Source organism: Temnothorax nylanderi, unplaced genomic scaffold, assembly GCF_030848795.1.
Source record: "Temnothorax nylanderi isolate EJ_2023f unplaced genomic scaffold, tnyl_v1.0 TNYL_tig0829_pilon, whole genome shotgun sequence".
In the NCBI taxonomy this organism is placed as follows: domain Eukaryota; kingdom Metazoa; phylum Arthropoda; class Insecta; order Hymenoptera; family Formicidae; genus Temnothorax; species Temnothorax nylanderi.
In genome coordinates, this window is record NW_027249891.1 from 22,025 (window position 1) to 45,305 (window position 23,281).

General features: G+C 40.2%; 1 protein-coding gene across 1 annotated transcript in view; it reads right to left on the reverse strand.

The window, feature by feature from the left end:
* Positions 1-3,208: 3,208 nt before the first annotated feature.
* LOC139785565 (protein Wnt-6) overlaps positions 3,209-23,281 on the reverse strand; it is a 36,957-nt gene continuing 16,884 nt past the window's right edge. Inside the window, exons 3-5 of the mRNA XM_071724732.1 lie at positions 6,684-6,803; positions 6,172-6,371; positions 3,209-5,660 (exon numbers count right to left, since the gene is read on the reverse strand). Coding sequence (XP_071580833.1) covers positions 5,199-5,660; positions 6,172-6,371; positions 6,684-6,803 — 782 coding nt within the window. The 3' untranslated portion in view covers positions 3,209-5,198. The remainder of the gene's footprint in view (positions 5,661-6,171; positions 6,372-6,683; positions 6,804-23,281) is intronic.

Genomic DNA, 23,281 nt, shown 5'->3' on the forward strand with positions numbered 1-23,281 from the left:
AATAAATACGTTCAAATCGTGTTACTTTAACATATTTTTTAAATTACTTTAATAATTTTACATTTTAAATTTGTTAAGTTCAATTAATATAGCAGGCATATGTTAAATCTACACATGTATGTGTTGATTATTTTACACAAAAAATTTAACAAGGACCTTTTTTAACAAAACTATACAAAATTTTTCAACAGTGAACACGTTCCATCCGTGTTGTATCCACCGTACGAGCGTCGCGAAAAATGCGACGGAGGTTGCTGCACCTAGGCAAGACGCGCGAGGAGGTGTAGGTACAAACGAACGCTCGTTGTCGTGGAAATTTATCATCGGCTTCCACGAGACGTGGAACGGGCGAGTGCTCGCGCATTAAGTGCGCACTGCGCGGCTCGCGGGAGGGTTGCGCGAGCGTGTGGCATGAGGGGGAGAAGAAAATAGAGTCACGGCGCGTTTCCCCGTGGTACGACGTGTTCTTGCGCGGCCGAAGAGGGCGGCCAGGGCCGATTAATCACGGTCGCATTTTGCGGTTTTGTCGCGCGTCACGACCCACGTGCGTTCCGCGGGCACCATTGTTCCGCGGCCTAATCGTTCCGGGAACGGTGTCGGACAGTCGTACGCCGTGGGAGAGTTCCCGTCGTATACGTAAAACGTACCTATACCCGCGCGCGCGTATCCTCGTATGTGCATTTTGTGAGAGTCCATCCTTCGCGCGCTCTGGCTAAGTGCGGTCTCTCGGGTCCGGTTCACTTAAGAATTATAACTTCAACTGAACTTGATATATCTGTTTTTTCCCGTCTACATTGGGTAGAATGATAAGCAAAGGATAATGAATTACTAGATTAAACTTAATTAACTCGGATCTTAATTGGTGCGACTTTAAAAGTATCACGCGATTCCATCTTAATTTAAATGCAATAACTCCAATGTAAAATAAATACGGAATAAATAAACTATAGAATATCTCTTAAAAGATAGATAAAATAATTTTCATATATCAACTCCCCCCTCTATGTAATTATTCGCTATTTTTCCAACGCCCAGCATGTGTTTAATAAATCAAAATATAAAATTATATATGATTTCATTTTGTCCACGGACTCCGATAGTCGACGGTAAAACCAAAAGATTGAAACCACATTCTCACACCGTTCCTGATGATCCAATGTTTTCATCAGCGCGTAATAACCGGTGTACCGCGTTTTTTTCCCAAAATTGAATTACTGGGAAGCCTCTCTCTCTCTCTCTCTAGTAGAGAGAGAGAGAGAAAGAGAGAGAGAGGGGGGGAGTCTCCGTCTTCTCCGGCCTGGGGCAGACGAGGATCAGAAATACGGGAAGGTGGGGACGAAAGGAGAGATGAGGTGAGGGCAAGGTGGAGATTCTAAAAATGGCGGTCTGTGGACCGACGCGACGGCACACACGGTAAGTCCAGGGCCAATTTCGAGGGGCCATTTTTCCCCCGAAGGGGAACGTCGACGGCAGCCGAAAATTACCCCGCTCGGGACCACCCAGTCGTCCCGCGGCAGACCAATCTCCTGGCCATGGGCTAATCGAGTCCAGACAGCAGTCCCCCTTGGTGGGGCTAATTGCGCCTCACCACTTTCGTACCTCCGAGAGGTCGACCTCTCTATTAAGAGACTTTTACCCGGACGCGCTCGCACGCCGCGCCGCGCCGCGCCGTGCCGCGTCACGTATTAAATTAGAGGGTGTAAGCTCGCCTCTCTAAGAGTCTTTTCTTTAAGGAGGGTTTTTTTTCTGGAGAAGGCGGGGAGGGTAGCTTGTGTGGGAATGCATGGAACTGTTGGTGGTGAATCGCCGTTGATCAAGTAATCTCGGACGTCCGTCACGTTATGCAGGAGAGACGTTAAATATCCCAAGTTAGATTGCGATTTAAAGAATACTGCAAGTCACTATCTATTGTTTATAATTAATAATTATCACTCTTTGATTATTTTGTGTTTATAATATATATCTCTCATGATAAATAAATATTTTAATAAAAAAAGCCTTATTTAATGTTCTATACAAACATCAAAACGATATTAACCATCATTTGTTATACTTGTACATGTGTGTGTGTGTGTGATATTTAACGTTTGTTAATTTATCTCAATATTAATGGCAAAACTAAATTTTCTTCACAACTATAAAAATTAAAAAATATACAATATCGGTCAAAAGTATTGCATTCCCTCCAAAACTATAGAAAACACAAGTAAATTATTCAGTTCTTCAGTACTAAAATAACACTTAATAATATTTATGTGCGTTTCTCTTCATTAAAATAACGATTTCCCTGTTTCCATAAGTGAGAGAGAGAGAGATGCACCACTTTTAACCGATACTATAAAGATGCAAGAAAAAATCCATTAGTTTTTAAGAACTTTAAATTGAAAAAACTGTCGCGCCAGCAGACTAAAAAATGTGAAAAAGAAAAAAAATAAAACAAGGCAGGGAAATTTTTTCAGTTTATGGCTTCCGCTATCGCCGAGAGAGGCGATGAATGCACGCGATATGGCGCGAGCCTTCGGCAACCTTTATGGTTATGCGAAATTCCTCTTGATAGTGGCCGTAAAACTATTTTACAAAAAATGGCAGTAGTCCTTTTTACTGCCCGTGTGACTGTCGTGTATAAACCTGAATTACAGGTAAAAGCCCGTGTTCTACACGGCGCCTTGATATACGAGGCCTCCCAATTCTCGGTGTTTCCTTAATTTATCCCTATTATCACGTCCCCGGGTACGAAGGGAAAAAAAATTCCTCGTCGTCCGAGGGAACGTGTCAAACATCTTTTGAGATTAATCTTTTAGCACTTTTTTTATTCTAAGTTTGACAAAAGATTTTGAAGTATCCTATTCAAATAATAGTTATCATTAGAATAAGAAGGAAAGAAGGGAAAGCAAATTAAGCGAATATTTAACATCAACAATGGGCTGAAGACTGTTGACGTGCTCAATCTCAAAACTCTCTCTAAAGACAACAATGAAACTAATGTGCAAACAGACTAAATTTCATGACGTAGATCCTTATGAACACTTTATAACTTTTAAAAATTGCCTTTGACACATTTAAATTTAATACTTAACAAATAAAAAATTTCGAAATGTGTAATAATATATCTAAGATATCTTAAATAGAAATATATAGCTTACCTGTAATCTTCGTAACGTAGAAGAGATAATTCATTTGAAGTAAAGTTGGATTAAATAAACTGTAATTTAAAGTACAATTGTTTATATATTTTTTCCTTCTATATATATTTCATTCTAAGATAAGTTGTCACTGCAGATAAATTGTGATAAACCTTAATAATAACAAACGAGATTCATCCGTGAGTGTAACTTTATCCATATCTAACTCATATGCGCGAAAATGCAAACTCTAACAGATCAGTCTTATATACACAAATGAGAAAAATAAGCTCTGCAACGAGGTACCTGTAACTATGGCTCGAGAATCAAGAAACGTTCTATCCGAAAAAACGGGAGAATGTATATATCTCGCTGATCGGTAGACGCGTGTACGTTGATCAATCGAATCGTAACGTATGGCACAAAGCTTATGTCACGCGAAGGGAAAGCAGTGTAATTAGATATCGCGTAAAACAAAAGCAAAGTCCCGAGCTTTTTCCTCGGACATAATTAACAAATCAACAAAATTAACAAAAATAGTTTGCATAAAAATTCAATTCAATATCGTAACGTTGAAATATTTCCGGTGTCAATAACGTCGAATTCGTCACTTGGGACTTCGCTCGAAGTCGCGGCGATTCAAGCAGAAAAGCAATTCACCGGGCATTGCTATGCAGATACCGGCGCGTTACGATACTCTGACGAATATGCTGTACGTAAATTCATTACGGTATCTTATGTATATCATAATATATATTACGAGCACTGGAGATACGTGGAAAGCCCGAAACATGATCGCCTCGCGCAGCGTTGGCGATGCTAATAACAACTATACGTATAGTCGATTCTACATAGCAGAAAAGTCAACCAGACTTTGTCAGAGCGATATGTTTTTATCAAAATATACCCGAAATTATATATACAAAACAGATTTACAATTTTCTCAACAATACTTATTGTTAATTGTTAAAATAATTTATACGACGTTTTGTTAAGATTAGAAAAAACACTTTTATACAATATTTTAGCGTAAATTATTATTTGCGTTATTACCAGCTTGGAGAAAGTAGCAGTCTCATATCGCGCATAACAAAAATCTAGAAGGCAACAAGAATTTAGAACCGGTCCTGATTGTAACAATAAAAATCTTTAACTATAATCTATATTGCCAGCGTTGATAATTGCCAAGCTCTGCGTTCAAATATAAATATACGCTTCTATATCCAAAATATCCAGCCTTGTAACCATCAGCAATTCGTAGGTACATAGTCAAAGATATGCGCTATTTCGTCGAAACGCGATAAATCGCGTCTAGCTGCATTCGCGACTCGCGTCTGACTTGGCTCGGGCATGCACTACTGACGTCCTCAATCCCGTTTCTCGCGTTTATAAACGTCCACGCGCACGATAAATTTCTTCAGAAATCTTAAATACGTCCTTCTCGCTAGTCTAGATTTAATCCAGGCCTTTGTGGCCTCACGATAAATTGTAAATCACATATCGTCTGAATATCCGTCAATGAATATTCACGATCAAACCATATTCTAGAAATTTATATATTACAAATGCTATTACATAATAGGGCATTATCACGATCGTATCGAGAGAAAGGAACGGTTGGATCAACCGCCGATAGCGATGGCAACGATAGACGTCAAAAAGTTTTCAATCGCGCTAAACGTCAATATTGAACAACCTCAGAACACACTACTAATATAAACTAATCGTTAACACTTTTCGGCAATTATTAGTAAAAAAAAAAAACAGATGAAGGAAAGCTCGATTGTCTAATATTCTTCTCATTGTTAAATAAAGATTGTATTTCAATACTGCGACTCTCTGCGAAACTTTGCAAAACTCTACGAAACTCTTCAATTACAATCTTCTGATCTATCGTTATGGCACACATCAATGATGGGATTTGCGCAAAGAATATAAATCATTTTTCTCGGCATTGTCTCTTCAGCCAACCTCTAATCCGCTAACACATGCAAGACAAGCTATCGCACCAACTCCGATTCTCAACACTGTCAGATATTGGGTACAAGTTTCTTTTTTTTTTTTCTTACACCGACACTAGCGGCAAGTGTTGATGGTCTTCTTGACGAGACACGTGTTACACGTTACCTCGCAACACCACCGGAACCTACACTGACAATTGACCTTCTCCTTGACGATTCTGGTGTCGTAGCCTCTACCGCAGCAGAGGAGCTCACAGCCCTCAACCCCGGGACTCGTCGCGTTACACTGACGACCCGTCGTCCCTAAGGAGCCGGTCTTCCGATTCGGCTTGCAGAAGTCCGGCGAGTCTTCGCTGTAGATCAGGTCGAATCTACCGGGCGGCTTGATCGTGGGGCCTTCGGTAATGAAGCTGTGGCCGTCGTTGCTGGGAATGACTTTGGCCGCGCCGTCGAACGACTCCTTCAGACGGTTGCCGACTTCCCGAAACGGCGGCATCTTGCGCCAACAAGTGCGCACCGTGCAGGAGCCGGAGAGCCCGTGGCACTTGCACTCGGTCCTCATGAAGTTGCGCACGGCCTGAGGAGCGGATAGCACATAGCGCGTCGGGTGGTAACGTATACTTCTATTTTGTTTTTTTAATAGGATCTAAACGACTTTAAAATTCTAACAATGAAGTTAAGCCCAAATTTATAAAGACAAAAATTATAAAGACTCAATAATTAACAGAAATATCTGTTGCAGATGTTCTCGTTATCAAAAAAAATTCTATTGCCTAATGATGATATTAAAACATGTCCTCTAATTTTGTTAAAATAATGTTTGCTAGAATCTTGAAGATGGGATCAATGTTATTAAAAATAACGGAATTGGAAGATATACTGACTTACTTTGCAAAGTCTTTCGAAGACGTCTTATAAATAAATGGAACTCCAATAAATGGCTCTTCCATTATATTGGACAATTGTGCAAGATTCCTTTCGGTTATTATTACCAAACGTGATGAAAAAATGGCAATAACCAATTGAATGAAAACGCACGTGCACCAAAAAATAGAAATGAACAGAGAATAAATGTAAAAATAACTTACCAGACGACCAGCGTCGTTATTATGAAGCTTCACCAGCGTTTTAATGTCACTTCTTTTACGATACGGTGCATCCATGAATTCCCGTGATTTTTTAAAGCCGAAGTTTACGTTATCGCCGCACCCTCCCCATTCCCAGTCTCCTTCCGTCGGCAAACTCTTCTTCGCCTCGACCGTACGCGCAAATTTAGCCAGACGATTACCTGTGGAAGTCACCATTTTCTCCTATCTCCAAAATATAATCGCAAAAAAAAAAAATGATATAAGCAGCCAATTTTTTTACTACAAATAATCTTAATCTATGCAGTTTTGAAAAACTTATAAAAGTACTGTTGCACTACAATTTTTTTACAAAATAGAAATATCTCTTTTAATTTATATGAAAAAATAATAATTTTAGTTTTAATGGGCTTTTAAAAGCCTGATAAATTACTGTAGATTCCGATGGGAAATTAATGGGAAATCGATATGCGGATTAAATTACAAAGAGAGAGACTAAGAGAGTAAGCTTTTACCCTTCGACGTCATCTTATCGCAGGAGCATTCCACGAGGTCACCCATAGTGCAGGCTCTGGTAACCGCATAAGTAACTCCAGCGGCGGTGATGGCGTTCACGAAACCCGTCTCCCGCGTATCTGTAAGCACATGGAGGGGAATCCGAGATCAATTAATGGACTATTACCGTGGTAGCGTGGCCCGAACGTAAATCACCGATCGCGAAACAAGAAGAGGCGCGTCCCGACGCGCATATATGCGCGGTAAGCGAGTGGTAATAAAAAAAACTCGGCAAGAATCTTCCCGGTCGCATGGAGAGTCTCAAACGAAGGAGAATGCCGGGCAGATAACGTCGGCGAGGGTTAGGCGAGGAAAGTTGAAGAAGGTCGCGCGCAATCAGATCGCCCGAGAAACAAATCGGATTACGCGTCAGCCGGCGAATAAGACAATTTAGAACCTTCCTTACATATGTGCGTGCTGGACTCTTGGAATACATTAATTAATGATATCATTAGAAATACGGAACCTCTATCTAAGAATTGATTCGATAGAAAAATTTCGTGAGAATCGTTTTGATAAAATGCATCGCTCTCCTTTGTACAATTTTTATAATATGTACTTGAGTTTTTGTATGCACTATGTTAATACAATTTATACACATATATTATATATTTGCAATAATATTTCTGATATATATAGTTGCTATTTATCTAATTAGTACATGTAGCGTAGCACGTATAAGTAGATTACAGAATGGTGTATAATAATTATATATAAATTATTACTGAACGTATATTTCCTCTATCAATCTTTGATTCTAGAAACTTTTAGTCTCTCAGCAAACACGCCTTATAGAAATCGTTACTTGAATGAATAATCTAGGTCAGTTAATTTGTAAAAGGCAGATCTGGTAATTACGACAGTATTCAGTCGCCAACAAGCTATCTAGATCGAAAACCGTCTGTTCATACATTCGCTAGATCTCCGTGGATCGTTATCCGAGTGTCAAATATAGAATGGACGCGCGATAGAAAGTATAATTTGACATTAGACACAGTGAGCGTGCAGTAGTTACTTATATGGCGGAACGTGTATTACCTGCATAGAAGGCCGGTATACGTCAATTAGTCGATGTAATGGTACGCAATTAACGCTTCTTTGGTTTTTTTAAGATATGAAGCAGCCGCGAGCATTCGGTAAACGTATTTCAGTCGCATCGCGATTTCACCGGATTTCGAATGACTACGCAGACAGTTAAAGAAATCATTGACCTAGCTAAAATCAGGGTTGTTTAATCGTAATATTCTCTATTATACTACAATTGTTCAACTAGTATTTGACTATTATTTAATATTGCGCGATAGAAAAGTGCGACAACCAATAATTTCCCTCGATATCTTTCCTAAGCAAAAGACCTATTTCAAATTTGTTAAAAAAATCTGTCTTTACACAGTAAAAAATTTTGTGTCAATGGAAGTCCACTCTCAATTTTGTGTTAAAATAACTCATTCATTGTGTTATTTTTGACATTTAGAAATGTTATATCGACATTTATAACATTTCTAAATGTCAAAAATAACACGATGAATGAGTTATTTTAACACAAAATTGAGAGTGGACTTCCATTGACACAAAATTTTTTACCGTGTAAAATTAAAATTGGCGGTTCCAGGACGTCCTGTTATACGACAAGCATATTCTAAGCTTCTTTCAATCATTTCACCTTGAATCCGCCACACAACTCTCGCCTAAAGATATCGAATTGCAAATTCTATCTGGTAGTTCCGTAAGATGTGGGTGGCGCCGATCGCCAATGGGCTGTACGAAAAGATCAAGCTCGCCAGTATGAAAGGGATATCGTCAACGTCGAAGGTCTTGGGAGCAGACGCCCATCGGTGGGTCCCACAATTCGGGCTCACGCTTGTCTTGGCTGATGTACAACGCGGGGGGACCCGCGGGGACTCACGCCCGGTGCAATTCCTCCATGATGTGTGGGTGTGTATATGTGTATTCGGTTTCACCTGTCATGTCTCCACTCAATCATTAAGCGGACAATGCGCACGACGCGGAATTTCACCCCTTTTCAAAACGGAAGATCGCCACCGCCCGCCCCGGTCGACCATTGTCTCTATTAGCCTCCACGAGCATCCGGTTTTTGCAAAACCAGAATGCATTCTACCTTTCTATTTCCGCATTCTCTCCAAACGCATTTTACATTTCTTTAATTCTTAGAGAAATTATCTTGCAAATTATTCTAAATATTAATATTTTTCTTATGCGTTATATTGATTTATTTAGAAAATTCGGGTATTTGCAGATATCTATAGATATTTAATTAATTATTTATTAACATATATATTATATTAATATATGCATATCTTAATATGTGTGCGTTCAAAATTAAATTTATTTTATCTGTATAATTAAATGAGCGAATATATAAATTGCGTTAATTATATCCTAAACATAATAATATATTATATCACTCAGATCTCGTAATATTATGCGATGTCTCTACATAATTTTCTAATAGCATTATAACGCAAATCATTAAGGTCCAAAAGACGAAGTAACTTTTAATTCGCGAATATCATATCGGCATATAATGCATGCCTAAGGCAGAATCCGAAAGGAATCCGTCTCCTCGTTAAACTGACGATATCGCCATTCATTTTACCTTATTGCGAGATGCAATCCGATCGAGAAAACCGAGATCGTCCCGTGGATCTTCGCGTCGATATGATCTCCGCCGACACCGAACACGCCGGAATTAACTCATAACGTGGAATGCCCACCCAATTACGGATTCCAGCGAAAAGGGGGAAGAGCCGGAATCGGTAGCCATCGTGAATATCGAGCAGTGATGCATCGGCAATGCAGAATCGCGCCGCGATCGCATATCTCGTCCTTTTCAGAAACTTGATGCGCGCGATCTTCTGTCAATTATCCCGATATAAACAACGATGTCGATAATATCAATCGTTGTACCGCCAGAGAATAACAATACATATTGTTATCCTCTTTACTATTTTATTTTCCCCTTTCATTTTTATTAACCTACGCGCTTCTACCGCATATCTCGTGAATTTATATTAATCTAATATAAGGATCTGTCACATAATCTGTTAGAATCTCTAGATTTCCAAGTCGAACAATACGCTATTTAATCCAATACTGTCAATCTAAATATAAAAAAAGAAAAAAAACGAGAGAAGAGAGAAACTTAAACGAAGAGGAAGAACGTTATATGTATCGAGGGTAGAAAGCCAGAGGGGAAAACGCGGAGGTGAGGCCCAAGGGGCCCGGGCGGAGGGCCCCACCGCTGCCAGGGAGGGGTTATACGCGTTAAGCCTGGTTCTCCGTGGTTCCCATGGATTCCAGGCGGGTATCTTCAGCGCGGATCGACAGCGCGGACGGAACAGGAGGACGCAGGCCGAGGAAAGAGAGGAGGCTGTGCCTGCCATCGCCCGCGTATCTTCTGATGCATCGCCTCACCTTTCAGTGCGTATTTAAACGATACGATAGTTTTATACGAGCGATCTGATACCGGAGACTTCGAGAGCGGGAGAGAGGGCCCCGGCTAGCTCGCTCGGCTCTCTCGGCTCCCGGCGCGGCGCGGCGCGGCGCGGCGCGGCGCGGTCGCGCTCGTCGTCGCTTCTTCGTTCACGAGAGCGGAGATCGATAGCTCGCTCCATCTCCGTTTCGGCTCCAACCTTCGCTCGAACCTCGGCGCATCGGCCCTTTAACACGACGACGGAAGCATCGAGCCTCTTTCGAGGCTCGCGCGGCCGGATCGTTTACGAAAGCCCCGTAGTTCTTTTTTTTTTCCCAGCCTCCTCCACTCGGAGGACCTCCAGGCACCGTTAAGATCGATTCTTAATCTGAACGACTCGAGAGAGGAAAAAAATACTGGGGAAGTTTTCAAAATCGTGATTGACAGCTGAAATTATTTTCTTTAATATCAGGAAAATTATTTGAACTGATTATATTAAATTACCGCACGTTAAATAATTTAGACATCTGATTCATATTTCTGAATAACAAATTAACAAAATTATATCTGTGTGAGGAAAAGAAGAGAGAGCTCTCGTAGCAGCACTTTTATCAATTGTTTTCAACAGTCACAATCTTAAAAAAAATTCTTTACTGTTATAACCAGTTATCTTTGCTGATTTTGAATAATGTACGTAACTACATTTTATTTTCATAAATGATCTCACGTAGGTCAAATTTATATTAAATGAAAATTTTTTACAGAAATACTAATGGTCAGACATATGGTCAAAGGAAGCCTTTCAATTTCACATTTTGCAATATTTCCCGTTACCGAGCGACAATCCATCTGCAGAGTATTTTGATGGTCGCTTCAGTGCCCGGGGAATGCCTGAGGTGCAGAGGAACGGCGGATAATATAAATCACTTCGAATCAATTAGACACGTGGGACCGCGAGCCGATGATCTCGCGGTGCCGTGCCGCCAGCTGCACCTGTGGGCAGCTTCGTCTCGGGTCGCCCGGACAGTTCAGCCAATTATCAGCATTCCGGGGCATTATCCTCAGAGCGGGACTTACGCCGTGTTTAATTGCGAGTGGTCGTCTTCCTTTTTTCTCTCAGCCCCTCTCGCGTCTTCTCTCCTCAGCTCCCCCTCGCAATATTCTCTTCTTCTCCCGTCCTCGTCATTCCGGATGAAGGAATAACTCAGCCGGCAATAAAATGCAACCGCGTGGCGGATCGTTTCATTTCCCGAATACGGAAAATATTTTTCCGCGAGTTTTCGTCGCTTTCTTAAGACGTACAGTCATCCCGAGCTCACTCGTATCAAGTTCCGTAAAAATAATAACATGATCAACGTCATAAAGTAATAATAGACGTAGGTCAAATACGCAATTTCGGAATATAATTGTAAATTTATACTATATTTTGATGTTTTGTTTAATCAAAGAAAATTAAATGCTAGAAGTTTAATATAATATTTAGATTCGAAACACAAAATTAATTATGTTCCGATTTTTATTCACAACGCGTTACACCGCGGCAATGATATATGAACATCGTCTCTCGAATATTGGCTTCAACGAACAAGTGGAACGTGAGTATCGGAGAAAGAGCATTCGCGCAAGATTGTCGGCATGCACTTTCCAGTTTTATGAACCTCCCGTAATGCTAATAATGTCGGGCATACCCCGAACCCTTTAATGGAGGATTAAGGCGGCGCGCGGCGTATACCGGAGCCCCGTTTATGGGTAAAAAGAGATTGCACCGCCTGTCTCGGCGGCGATTACACAAATTGCATCAGCGTCGCCACATGACGTATGCATAAATATATGCGGTGCATCAGCGTTCGGCGTTCTTTCAATGTTGCTGCATCGCGAGCGTGGAATGTCGCGAGAATGAACGTTCCATTTGCCGCGGACATATACACGTCGTTCCGTCGAAACGATCGTAATACATTTGCTCGTCAATTATGTAACGTCGATCGTGTAATGTCCTCGTATTACGCATCGCTCGTGACTTTTTATGCTTGCTATGCACGATTTCAATGTGCGTAGTAAGTTAATGAATCTTAGAAGAGCGATAACGCTAATAGTACCAATAATGTCTAAAAATAGATATTGTTGATGAAAATAGCATGCGATATTAAATATAAGCGACTATCAAAATGCTAACTAGGAGAACTTGGGGGCTGCAGAACGCAGATATGAACTATATATTAACAGTTTGTAGAGGGGATTCCCCGAGGGTATACCTAAGCTCCCAAGTTCTTCTTGTGTGTGTAAGATGAATTATTTGACAACAAAACATGTTGCATGATTAAACGATTTCTCTTTCTTTTGGAGTTATCTTTTTCTCACATGATCTACGATGTAAGCATGGCAATCCCCTGCGAAGAATTCTAGAAAAACTAATCATATTTGAAACAGATAATTTGCCGACTTTGTAATCAACTTTTCTACAGAAAGATAATCAAATATATTATTTTATAATGTCATATTTCATAAATATGTATCAGATCTTACTACTAACGCTAATAAGATCTGTTACGTATTTATGAAATATGCAAAAGTGTGCAAAAGTAATTATATATACGACCGAGCATTTTTGTATAGAGTTAACAAATCCCTCGTAAATCTCGTGGTGATTAATCGATCGATCGGGTTATGCAAGCAATTTGCGGCGATGCGTCGGGCCGCCATTGTAGGAATTACGTCGCCGCTGTGCTCGATCGACGCACGTAGATGCTATCGATCGTTCTTAACGGGGTGATTTGTTTAGCCGTGAGACGATCTATCGGGCCGAATGCACTGATTCATGCGCAGTAGATAGTAGTACTTAGTATCGATCTTCGTTTATACGTCTTTGCCTTTCTTACTTACGATACTACAATTTGTCCTTATAACACATTTATCGCAATTTTTCACTTTTATTACTTTTTTATCACATGTACGATATGTCTCGAAATAAATAAGTTTAAAAAATATCTTAAAAACAAGTTGATAAAGTTATTAAAATATTTTCGAAATATATTTGCAACTGTTAAAAATATTACACCTTGCACAATACATCTATTATTTTATTTGGTTGTCTAGATATAAACACGTTGAAAAGTCAGTAATCAGAATAAAGGAAAAACACGTATTAATTAATATTAATATAGAATGCTCTTATTTATGATACGTACCCCTAGAATAGTTTAAATGCTATATTTCCTGTATGTGCGCATCATTTTCGTACCGCGTGATATCGTAAAAATTCGATGTACCAAAGGGCAACGCAGAAGAAGAAGAAGAAAAAGGAAGGGGAGGCAAAGGAAGGGGAGGCAAAGGAAGGGAAGGAACTAACATTAGACGCGCAGGACGAACACGGGAAAGGCAAGGGTAGACGACGTTAAAGCAGGACGAAGCAGGTTAAAGCGAAAAGAGCAGCGCGAACGACGATAAATCTCGACGGGCATCCGTAAATAAAGTGGAGAATATTCAATGAGAGAAGAAGATAGCGCGCGCGTAGGGCCGCGAGGCGAGTGCATTTGCAGCCGGGGAGGAGGACGGGAGGAGGATGGAGAAGCGCGCGCACGAGATCGGCTCGCTCTGCTCGCGCGCGAGTACGCGAGTACCAGATCTCTTCGCCTGGGCCCGCTCTCCTCTCGACTCTCCGAGGGCGTACCGGGGGAGAGAAAATCTTTCCAATAAATACCGCGTGGAACGGACGCATGAATGCCGGCAAAAATCGCCGAATGACCAATTGCGGCGGGAGCTTCTCAGGCACGCTCGCCTTTTCCCCGAGATTCCAGCGAATTTTTGAGAGCTGCCGCGCCATATCACCGCTGGATTCTCCGCTCTTGCAGGAATTTCTCTCTCTCTTTCTCTCGCACCCGCCGTTCTCGTCAAGCGTTCTAAGTTGCATTCGCCGTGGTGCACCGAGCGCGCCTCATCGTCGCACGAGATATCGCGGTAATTACGAGAGACCGGGGGTAAATCGAGGGAAACGACGACGCTCGCCGTGCTATCATTTCATCTATCATCTCCCGGCTCCCCTAACGCGTAGCGAGAACGGAACTATCCGAATCGTACGCCGTTCGCACACATATTTTTATCGGTTATAAAGTTTAATTGCTCTTTGCATATTTATATTTGTTTTATTCTTTACCTACTTTTAAAGAACCGTCTTGTAAAGAGCGAAGGAAATTTTCCGACTAAATTACAATTAAGCTCCAATTTGGTGCGTCATGGATATTCGATAAAAAATATGAAGGTTTGCATATATCATGTCTCTCTCAGACGTGATTTATGAATATAACGCGCATGAAAGAATGTGCGAGGAGGAAGGAACATTTACCCGTCGTTCCGTCCGCGTCGGTAAAACCCGCGTAGGAATGCACCGAAGTTTGACAAAAACCCATAAGATACGACGAAAGGATGGCAATATAAAGACGACAACCGCGCGCTGGTGAGTTCTCCTTCCTCGGTTCACCCGTTCTTCTCCCGATGCCGTGGAATCGACGAAGCATTCAAATGTCAGGCCGACGAAGTCTAACGGAGTAACAGATCTGTCCTGGTCCTGCGGCGCACTTTTTTTCGTCGGTTCTCTTCTGTCCCGCTTTACCTCCGCCTCCCACACCTCCCTCCTGCGCACCGTCCGACGCGATGGAAGTTAAACGTATGGGAGATACAATAAACGTACGGGACACTAAACTGTTTGCTGTTGTCAATCCTTTGTGGAGAGGACACCGGCCCGGGCGTTCTCGCGGTGCAGCGAGCCCATTGCTCTTTCAGGTACAGTTATTATTATAAAGAGTACCTACTCGCGAAAAATTTATTAAATTTACTTGTCTTCGTCCATAATTGTAATTAACGAGATAAGAAATTCGCGATTGTGAATATTGAATAAATGCAATTCAATACAATTATATCATTATTTTCATAAATATGGATTCAATCAATTTTGACATATAATAATCAATTAAATTAATTTCAACCAGTGGAGATTAATTGCACTGCGAAAGATATGTTAATTGATGGTGCTACTTTTTATGCGTACGCACGCAGCCTCGTGTATTTCGTTCCATTTATATAGGTTCGTTCGCCGGGAGTGCATACACGGTTCACGTGCGGTTAACATCGGAGCTAATAGTGTTAATAAAATGACGCAGGTTTTCGTCCTCTCGCTGAGGCAGCGAAGAAAGCGAAAAGAAGTTCGACGCTCCTTCTCACTTTTTGTATTTATTTCTCTAGGGATACCGCGATATGATGCCCGTGGGGATCGGTCGCATGGAGGAATCTCTTTAGTTATGGATAATTTCCTTCCTACCGGTTTCAACGACCGCTGGAAGCGAGAAAAATCGGGGCTTTTCCTTCGCCTTCGTACGACACGCTTCCCCAATGATCGACGGTTCATGGTTGCGCCATTGTTGCCTCTTGTCACGAGAGTGCCACTGCTACTGTGCCTCATGAATGATTCATGCGGACCCCACTCGCTCCAGGCCTGCATCCGGTGCGCTAATAATATTTCGTGTGTATATCTTTGGCAATATTGTGCGAAAGCCGGAGGCAAGGAAACCCCCCATAGCGACATATTCCTGAGAAGTGGCACCGCGGGTGATGGTTACTGTGAGGCAAAGTGCTCTCGACGGTTGCAGCTTGCAGTCACGTCGATTGCTTTTGCTTCGCTGACCTTGCTCGGGGTGGAGATGGCAAGGTCAGTGCACTGTCCGAACGTGACTACGGCACGTTTCTTAAAACGGAATGTCTATTTCCAAATTTCGGTGTAACTGTTGCGAGATCATTTACATTCGAATCAGAAACAATACGAACAAGACGCATGAAATTTCTTATTTGGCAGACAAGATCTGTTATTTAAAATTTCACAATATTTCGAAGAAATTAGTTTTACAATACTCGATATTTTATTATTAGTATTTTGATATTAATTAAAAATTGAAAATTATTTTTGTTCTACGTTTGTTAAGATTTCAATATCTTTATTGCACAAAGGATTATTTCAAAGTTAAAATAAATTTGCTTATATATTCTTTAAACATATTTCCTGACTTTATCGTAAAAAAAATCATTAAAACTGCCAAGACTTTTTCACTACAAAACTTAATCAAACATTTTTTCTCAATTCTCGAAAATAAATTTTATGGATCTTGTACATATTTAAATGTTTAACCCTTTATTGGCAATGACCGTCAAGCATCGTGAACGAGGAAAGATCCACAGGCATCGGTACAAAACGAACTCGCGAAGCCTGAACGACGCAAAGGACAAATATCTTTTAAAGGCCTTTTAGTAGATATTTGACACGTACGCGTGACGTTATTTAATTTCCGTACGTGCGAGGTGGGAAACGGGAGAGACGCGAAAGCGGGCGAGCCGGGAATCCTATACGGAGCGCATTAGTTAGCGCCGCATTCGCGAGGCGACGAAACACTTAGCGCTACACCGCTAAATCCGTTTCAGTCCCTCTGATTATCGCTGCTTCGTGTTCGCGTGAATTTCAACGCGCGGTCTTAACCCATTTAAGGGACAAGTCAGGGCTACGGCTCGTAAAAACGCCCAACAATATTCGCGCAGGTACATTAATCATTTCAATCAATCATCAACGGGAAGCATAATCAAACGCATGAAATATTACTCGAAAAAAAAACATTCAATTAATAAATTTAATAAAAATTAGTGTTCACAATGTTAAAAAAGCATCATCTTCGTAAAACTCGGCATTGAATTCCCCAAATTTGATATTTCACGCCCTCGCCGTTCCCTCGTGCTTCACACATTTCTGTGTTCTATAAGGAGTCATCCGGGGATCGTAAAATAGGATGAACCGAAGATTTTACGAGCGATATTAGCGGGATCGCCGGCGCCCTCACTGCCGAATAATTAGTCCCCGATTTAGTAGGGATTCCACTAAACTTGCTGCCCCTCTATCTTATTAGGGACAGCCCAAGCCACAACCCTGTTGAAAACGAGTCGAGAAGCGTATCTGTCAGGACCACCTTCGTGGAGAAGCTGCGGTAACACTTTTTATTACGCGTAAACTGTCCTTTTTATTTTCATCAAGTGTACTATCAAGGAGTCCTCCCATCTGTTCCTACTCCCCTCTTCTCTCCGTTCTCTCAATAACTTGTACTCATTAATAATTTACAATGCCACTAAAATTATTATGCATGTATTACAATGATTATAATGACATATAAGTATTGCATCCTAATACCGAAAATAAATAACGTGCAAAATCATTTTCCAAGTAAACGATTTTCATTACAAGAACCGTAATCTCTCCTGGGAAGGAGTTTCAATTTGCAGAAATATAAACGATCTTGTGGTCACTCTTATGGAAGAAAAGCATCGCGAACATGCAAAGGCACGAACTCGAGTTTATTAATGTCTCAAGGTGAGCATCCTCGTTAGAGAGTTGGGAAACCGCGAAGAAAAGAGACGTCTCTCTAAAGTAATCCCAAGATAGCAAAACGCCATCAATCTGCAATCGTGTAAAATCGGTAAGACAAAGTCGCCATGAGAGCGATCGATTAACGGGAAATCTAATTGTAACGATGAATCAACGTGATGCGACCTACTCTGTGATATATCTCCATCTTCGGATCCGAGATTTATAATGGCTGCGAGAAAATTCTTCTTTCGGAGAAAGTCACAGCGTGGCCCGTCAACCTCGAGCTCCTTCTCAATGAAAGAATAAAATCATTACGTTGTGACTCCGGACATCCCTCTTCCCCTCCCACTCACTCCGTTCAGAGAGAAAAGAAGAGGAGACAGAGAGGACAATTTGTTGATTTGAAGAGGCGACCACTTAGACGTCCGTTTTCTTCGTCACTCCGTGAATTCCGTGGAATCCCGGGATGAATGAAGAAAACCACTCTCTTAATTTGGTCGAAGCCCATCGATTCAACGATCGTACCTGCCAGAGGGGAGGGGGAGGGAGCGGGAGGAGCCGGGGATCTCTGCGCGCGGGGCAGCACAATAAATTCCTACCTCCTCTGCTTCCCTTTTACCCCAGAGGTAGCTCTTTCTACGGGTTTTTGACGCCCGTGTTCGTCTTATCGCGACACGCGGCACCCCTCAATTAAGAGGTGCTGCTCGTCCACGAATGTTATACCAGGCTCCGGGGGCCCCCGGGGTCCCCGAGACCACACAGCGGGAGCTACCTGCTGGGCCTAAGCTATCGGCCGGATCGCGCCCATAAAAATTAAAAGTCGCCAGATAAATAAACGTCAATCGGGAATTAAGATAGGCGCCGCCGGTAGCGTGGATCCTCCATGCGCTTTTTCCCTCCCCCTAACCCACCCGTTAGGAATTTTTCCCCAGAGACGACGCATCCGGGAGTGGACGATAGATAAGCGACATCGACCACTGATGTATCATCGGTCGAATGTTCGGCTTGGAAAAAAACCTGCAGGCATCTCTCTCTGCAAGAGTGAATCGTTACTAAACTTTATTGAATGATCATACTTGATCTTGAGCACGTGACGTAATCGGACAATTTCATCATGTTTTGGAGCAACGTTCTTCAAGTGAAATAATTCCTTATGTCACACGAACATACATTTATAGACAAAGACTCTGTTTCGAGATCTATAATTTAATAAAGATCATAAAATACAAATGGAAAATATGTCTGTGCTATATGTTACCACTTACATTAGGCTGCTTTTATAATGCTTATTTTATTTTTTAAACGCTTCTGCTATTTATTTCTCATTATTTTTACTTGTTATTTCACTGTTTTATGCAAACAAAAAATAAAAGAACCAACTGAAAACCATCAGAGCTTTCACTATATTATTTCTAGTCTTTTGTTATTAAAAGAGGAAACGTATTTATTTCTTCTTTTCTTATACAACTATCTTTTCTAAACTTCCGAATGGAGAAGAATAGTTCGAACAGCAGGATTCGGTAGCCACGTGTTCCTTAAAATCTTTCTAGTCAAGACGGGTGGCCTAGAAAGTCGTATATTTCTCCCGCCTAGATTCCTAACCGCGATCTGTCTTCAGCTTGTAACAGATAATAGTCTCAGCGTATATCAATAGACCCTACTTACGATGTCTTGCAAAATCTAGATTTCCAAACAAATAAGATTTTACATTAAAGATTAAAAACAACAGATTAATAATAGTTTACTTCTTTTTTTATAACAATATGCAATTAACGGATTTGTTTAAAGTACGTTTAAAGTATACATTGATCGGTTTGTATATATTTCAGACGAGAAGAACTTAAAGCACCAAATTTTTTTTATCTAACAAATAAGAATATAGTCCTTTACAAAAATCAGACAAATTTCGATTTTTAACTAAACAATCAAATAAAGAAATAACGATATTAAGAAGCAAATAATTACGGTAATCTAATGTATAACAGTAATTTAATGACAACAATGTAGTATTAAATGTTATTTCCTAATAACGGCAATTCAATAACAGTGCACGGTAATGCGGAAGTAGGAATACATAGAGTCGCTACAAAAAGGTCCAATAAATACGGTATAACGGTACAACATGGGACTTCCTAGGGCGAGCTGTCCGCGAACGGAGTCACAGATAAATGACGACGGTGAGAATTGTCACCCGGAACGACCGGTTAACACATTGCCGCCCCTGTCATCGATCCGCACCATCCAGTAATGGATTCTGTAGCCGAGATTTATGTAGCCCGCTGTCCAACCTTTTCCCGAGGCCCACCACTTTTGGGCCTCGTAATTTTTGACTCCGCTGAATGCTTCGCTACACAAAGCGATTTTTATTCGACAAACTGATTTGTCGCCTGCCTTTCTTATTTTTATTGTCGATTTATTATTTATATTTATTTTATATTTATTATCAATTATTAATTATTATTATTATTTATTACTTTGTATATAAATGTATTTATCTATTTTATATATAAATACTATAAGCATTTCTTTTTGACTCGTTTCTTATATTGACTTCTCATTTTAATAATTCATAACTACCATTAACGTATAATATAAAATAAGCGTCACGAAATAATAATTTAACAGATACGAGGATGCGTGGAATATATGTACATGGAATGAGAAACTCATCGTGGAAGCAACAAATTCTTTACAACTCAACATCATGAACCTTACAATTACCTGATGAAGCATATAATCGGGCCTTGTCGTATTTTATGAAGCAATACCATCTTTATGAAGTGAGGCAAGGTCATATGTGTCAGGTGGAACGCAAATTAATCCTCTGCAGTAGGGCTACATAAGTTTCGAGCCGTAAACCAGTTCGCAGTGACGTTCTTAATCAAAGCACGGAAATTAAAGCCACTTTGTTATAATAAAGAAAGATGTCAAGTACATATCCAGAAATTTATAGATGTTTCTCTCATGCTCAGAAAAATAATTACAACTAAATTTTTATCCGATTTAGAAACGATCGTTTCTGAATAAAATTATATGTACTACGAGAAATAAAACTAAGTTAATAATAATAAACAATCTCGAAAGAAGATAAAGTCATCATAAAATCTTGCATTAAGTAGTACTGAATATCGAATAATTATCTTCACTTTATGCCTTCACATTCACATGGCAATCATTTATTGCGGTGTTATGTAATATTCTGCATAACAATCTTTTTTATATAACACGTATCTTTATGCGATATCTTTAGCGATAAGAACTACATCTGAATACTGCAGGGCGTTCGGATTTACGAAATATTCAAAAATAAATGGAAGCATTTATTTTAGCGTCAGCCGGGCGTGACGCTAATTCGCTTAATTAAACTATCGCTTTATTTATTCGGGCCGACAGGCTGTCTCGTTAATAATATACTATCTCCCGCATCTCACGAGTGAATGCCGATCGTCAGGCATCCCCGGCGGTGTCGTGCTTAATTCGATCATCGATCGCCAGGCATGAATTCCACACGCGTCCGCATTTAGCGTCTTACTTGAGAGAGAGAGAGAGAGAGAGAGAGAGAGAGAGAGAGAGAGAGAGAGAGAGAGAGAGAGAGAGAGAGAGAGAGAGAGAGAGAGAGAGAGCCCCCGACGATCCTGCATCAAATCACGATCGATAGGATTGACGGCAATCTCTAGATCACGAGAGAGAGAGAGGGGGGGGGGCAGAGAAAAGGAGAAGGCGAAAGCGGGAAACAAAATCGAAGGACTGGCCGCGGCCCGTTGGCAGTGAGGCTTTAATTAAGGGAACATATTGCCACTAATATCCGACGGACAGTGTCAATCTGTCAAGCTACCATAAGACACCGATCTGATAGCGGGCTCTAGAAACCAGCACAGACTATTGGACACGCTGTCTTCGATTTGGTTGTCGTGGCCAATCATCCGAAATTAATATATCGGACGGCTAACGAACGAGCGAACCACGCGGACAGTTTCATCTTTCGTCGGATGCTTTTCGGGTTCAAATTTACCGCGTGGAGAAAGAATTTGATTATGTGTGAGAGCCGATCGATCGATCGTCAACGGCACGATCGTGATCGAGAGGAAATTCGCACTTGTCTATCGATTCTCACAGTTCACTATAAACGCATCTATTGCGTGTAAGACCGATGAAAACGATGTGCTTTGGTGGAAGTACACATTATCGCGATAAAATAAAATATATAATCAGTAGAATTTTACTGGTATTTTCTTGCGCTAAATTTATGAAAGGTATATTAAAAAAATTAATACTTTTTAAATTCAAAATTAAAAAATAATACTTTTTTATAAAAGATATAATGACATACGATACTTTTCTGTGAAAAATACTATAGTATATCTTTACCAAAGCAAAAAAATATTTGAAAAATAATCAATAAAAAATACAAAAATAAAATCTTTCCTAATATTTTGAAAAAATTACAGTATATAAAATTACTAATAAATCAATATCATACAATATGATTGAAAACGGAAATAATTTGTTTTGAGAACAAGTATAATATAGTTCTTCGTTTATTATACCTATTTTCATTTTAAAATATTCTGTTAGAAATTATTTTTATTTAGAAAAATTCCTCTAAAATTTTGGAATATCTTATAAAATATATCACAAAGCGCTATATTAAGGTCACACATGTAAATAACATTCGACCAAGTTTTTTTAAACTTCTCTTTTTGTCACGGTACACTAATCATCTCAGGTTTTTGGCGTAAATTGCTGATGAAGAAACAAGAAAGTCATAAAGAATCAATTTTTTAACGGATAATAATGACACAAACGCGGATATGACATGAGCGGTCTATAATAACATAATTCATGGAACTTCTATTTCTCAACATTCCGACCGGCTAAGTACCCTTGTTGGCATTATCATTATTATCATATTACTACACGCTACTATTTGCTGTGACACCTTGCAGTTTGATTTCATAGTCGTATACGTGTCGAAACAGTCCCAACATTAAAGAGAGTAGTCATTATCTTTTTTCTAGCTACCGAAGCGCTGTCTCTAGGATCTCCCATTAAGGCTAATTTAAAAATAATTACCACTCATTCGTTCGTAACGCATCCTAACTCGAAAAAAGTCATACAGTCTTAAAGAGTAAGGCACAAAGGAAAACCATGCCCTCTCCAAGTTGTACAATAAAATAAAATAATATTGTAAAATGTTATAATAAGAAATATATGTTATACGAATAAAGAATACCAACACACACACATTTCTCTCTTTTTTTATATATCTTTAAAAATAAATCTAACTTAAACTGCATTCTTTTTTTATACATCTATTTTCGTTCCAATAAACTCTATGTAAATATAATTTAAAACTACGTAGTGTAAAAGTGTAAAAGAATATAAGAAAAATAATATTTAATAATATGATATCATGTTTCATTGAAAATAATAGTCGATTATCCTAAATGAAAACATGAAAATACGAGGGCTATTATTGTTGTGCATTGTGTTTTACGATCGTTAATAGACTCGTATCGGTATAGAGTGGTCAACGTCATGCTCCACACGCGGAGAGGGGCCCCTTAAAAAGGCCCCGCACGTAGAAAGGTCCTTAAAGGTCCTAAAGGGGTAGCCCATTCTGGAGGTGTGCCGATCGGGCACCGGCATTTAATCGTAACGAATCGCCCTCGGGCCCTGTAGGGGAGTGTGTAATCGACATCCGGTTCGCCTAATGTCGAACGAGTAGCGCC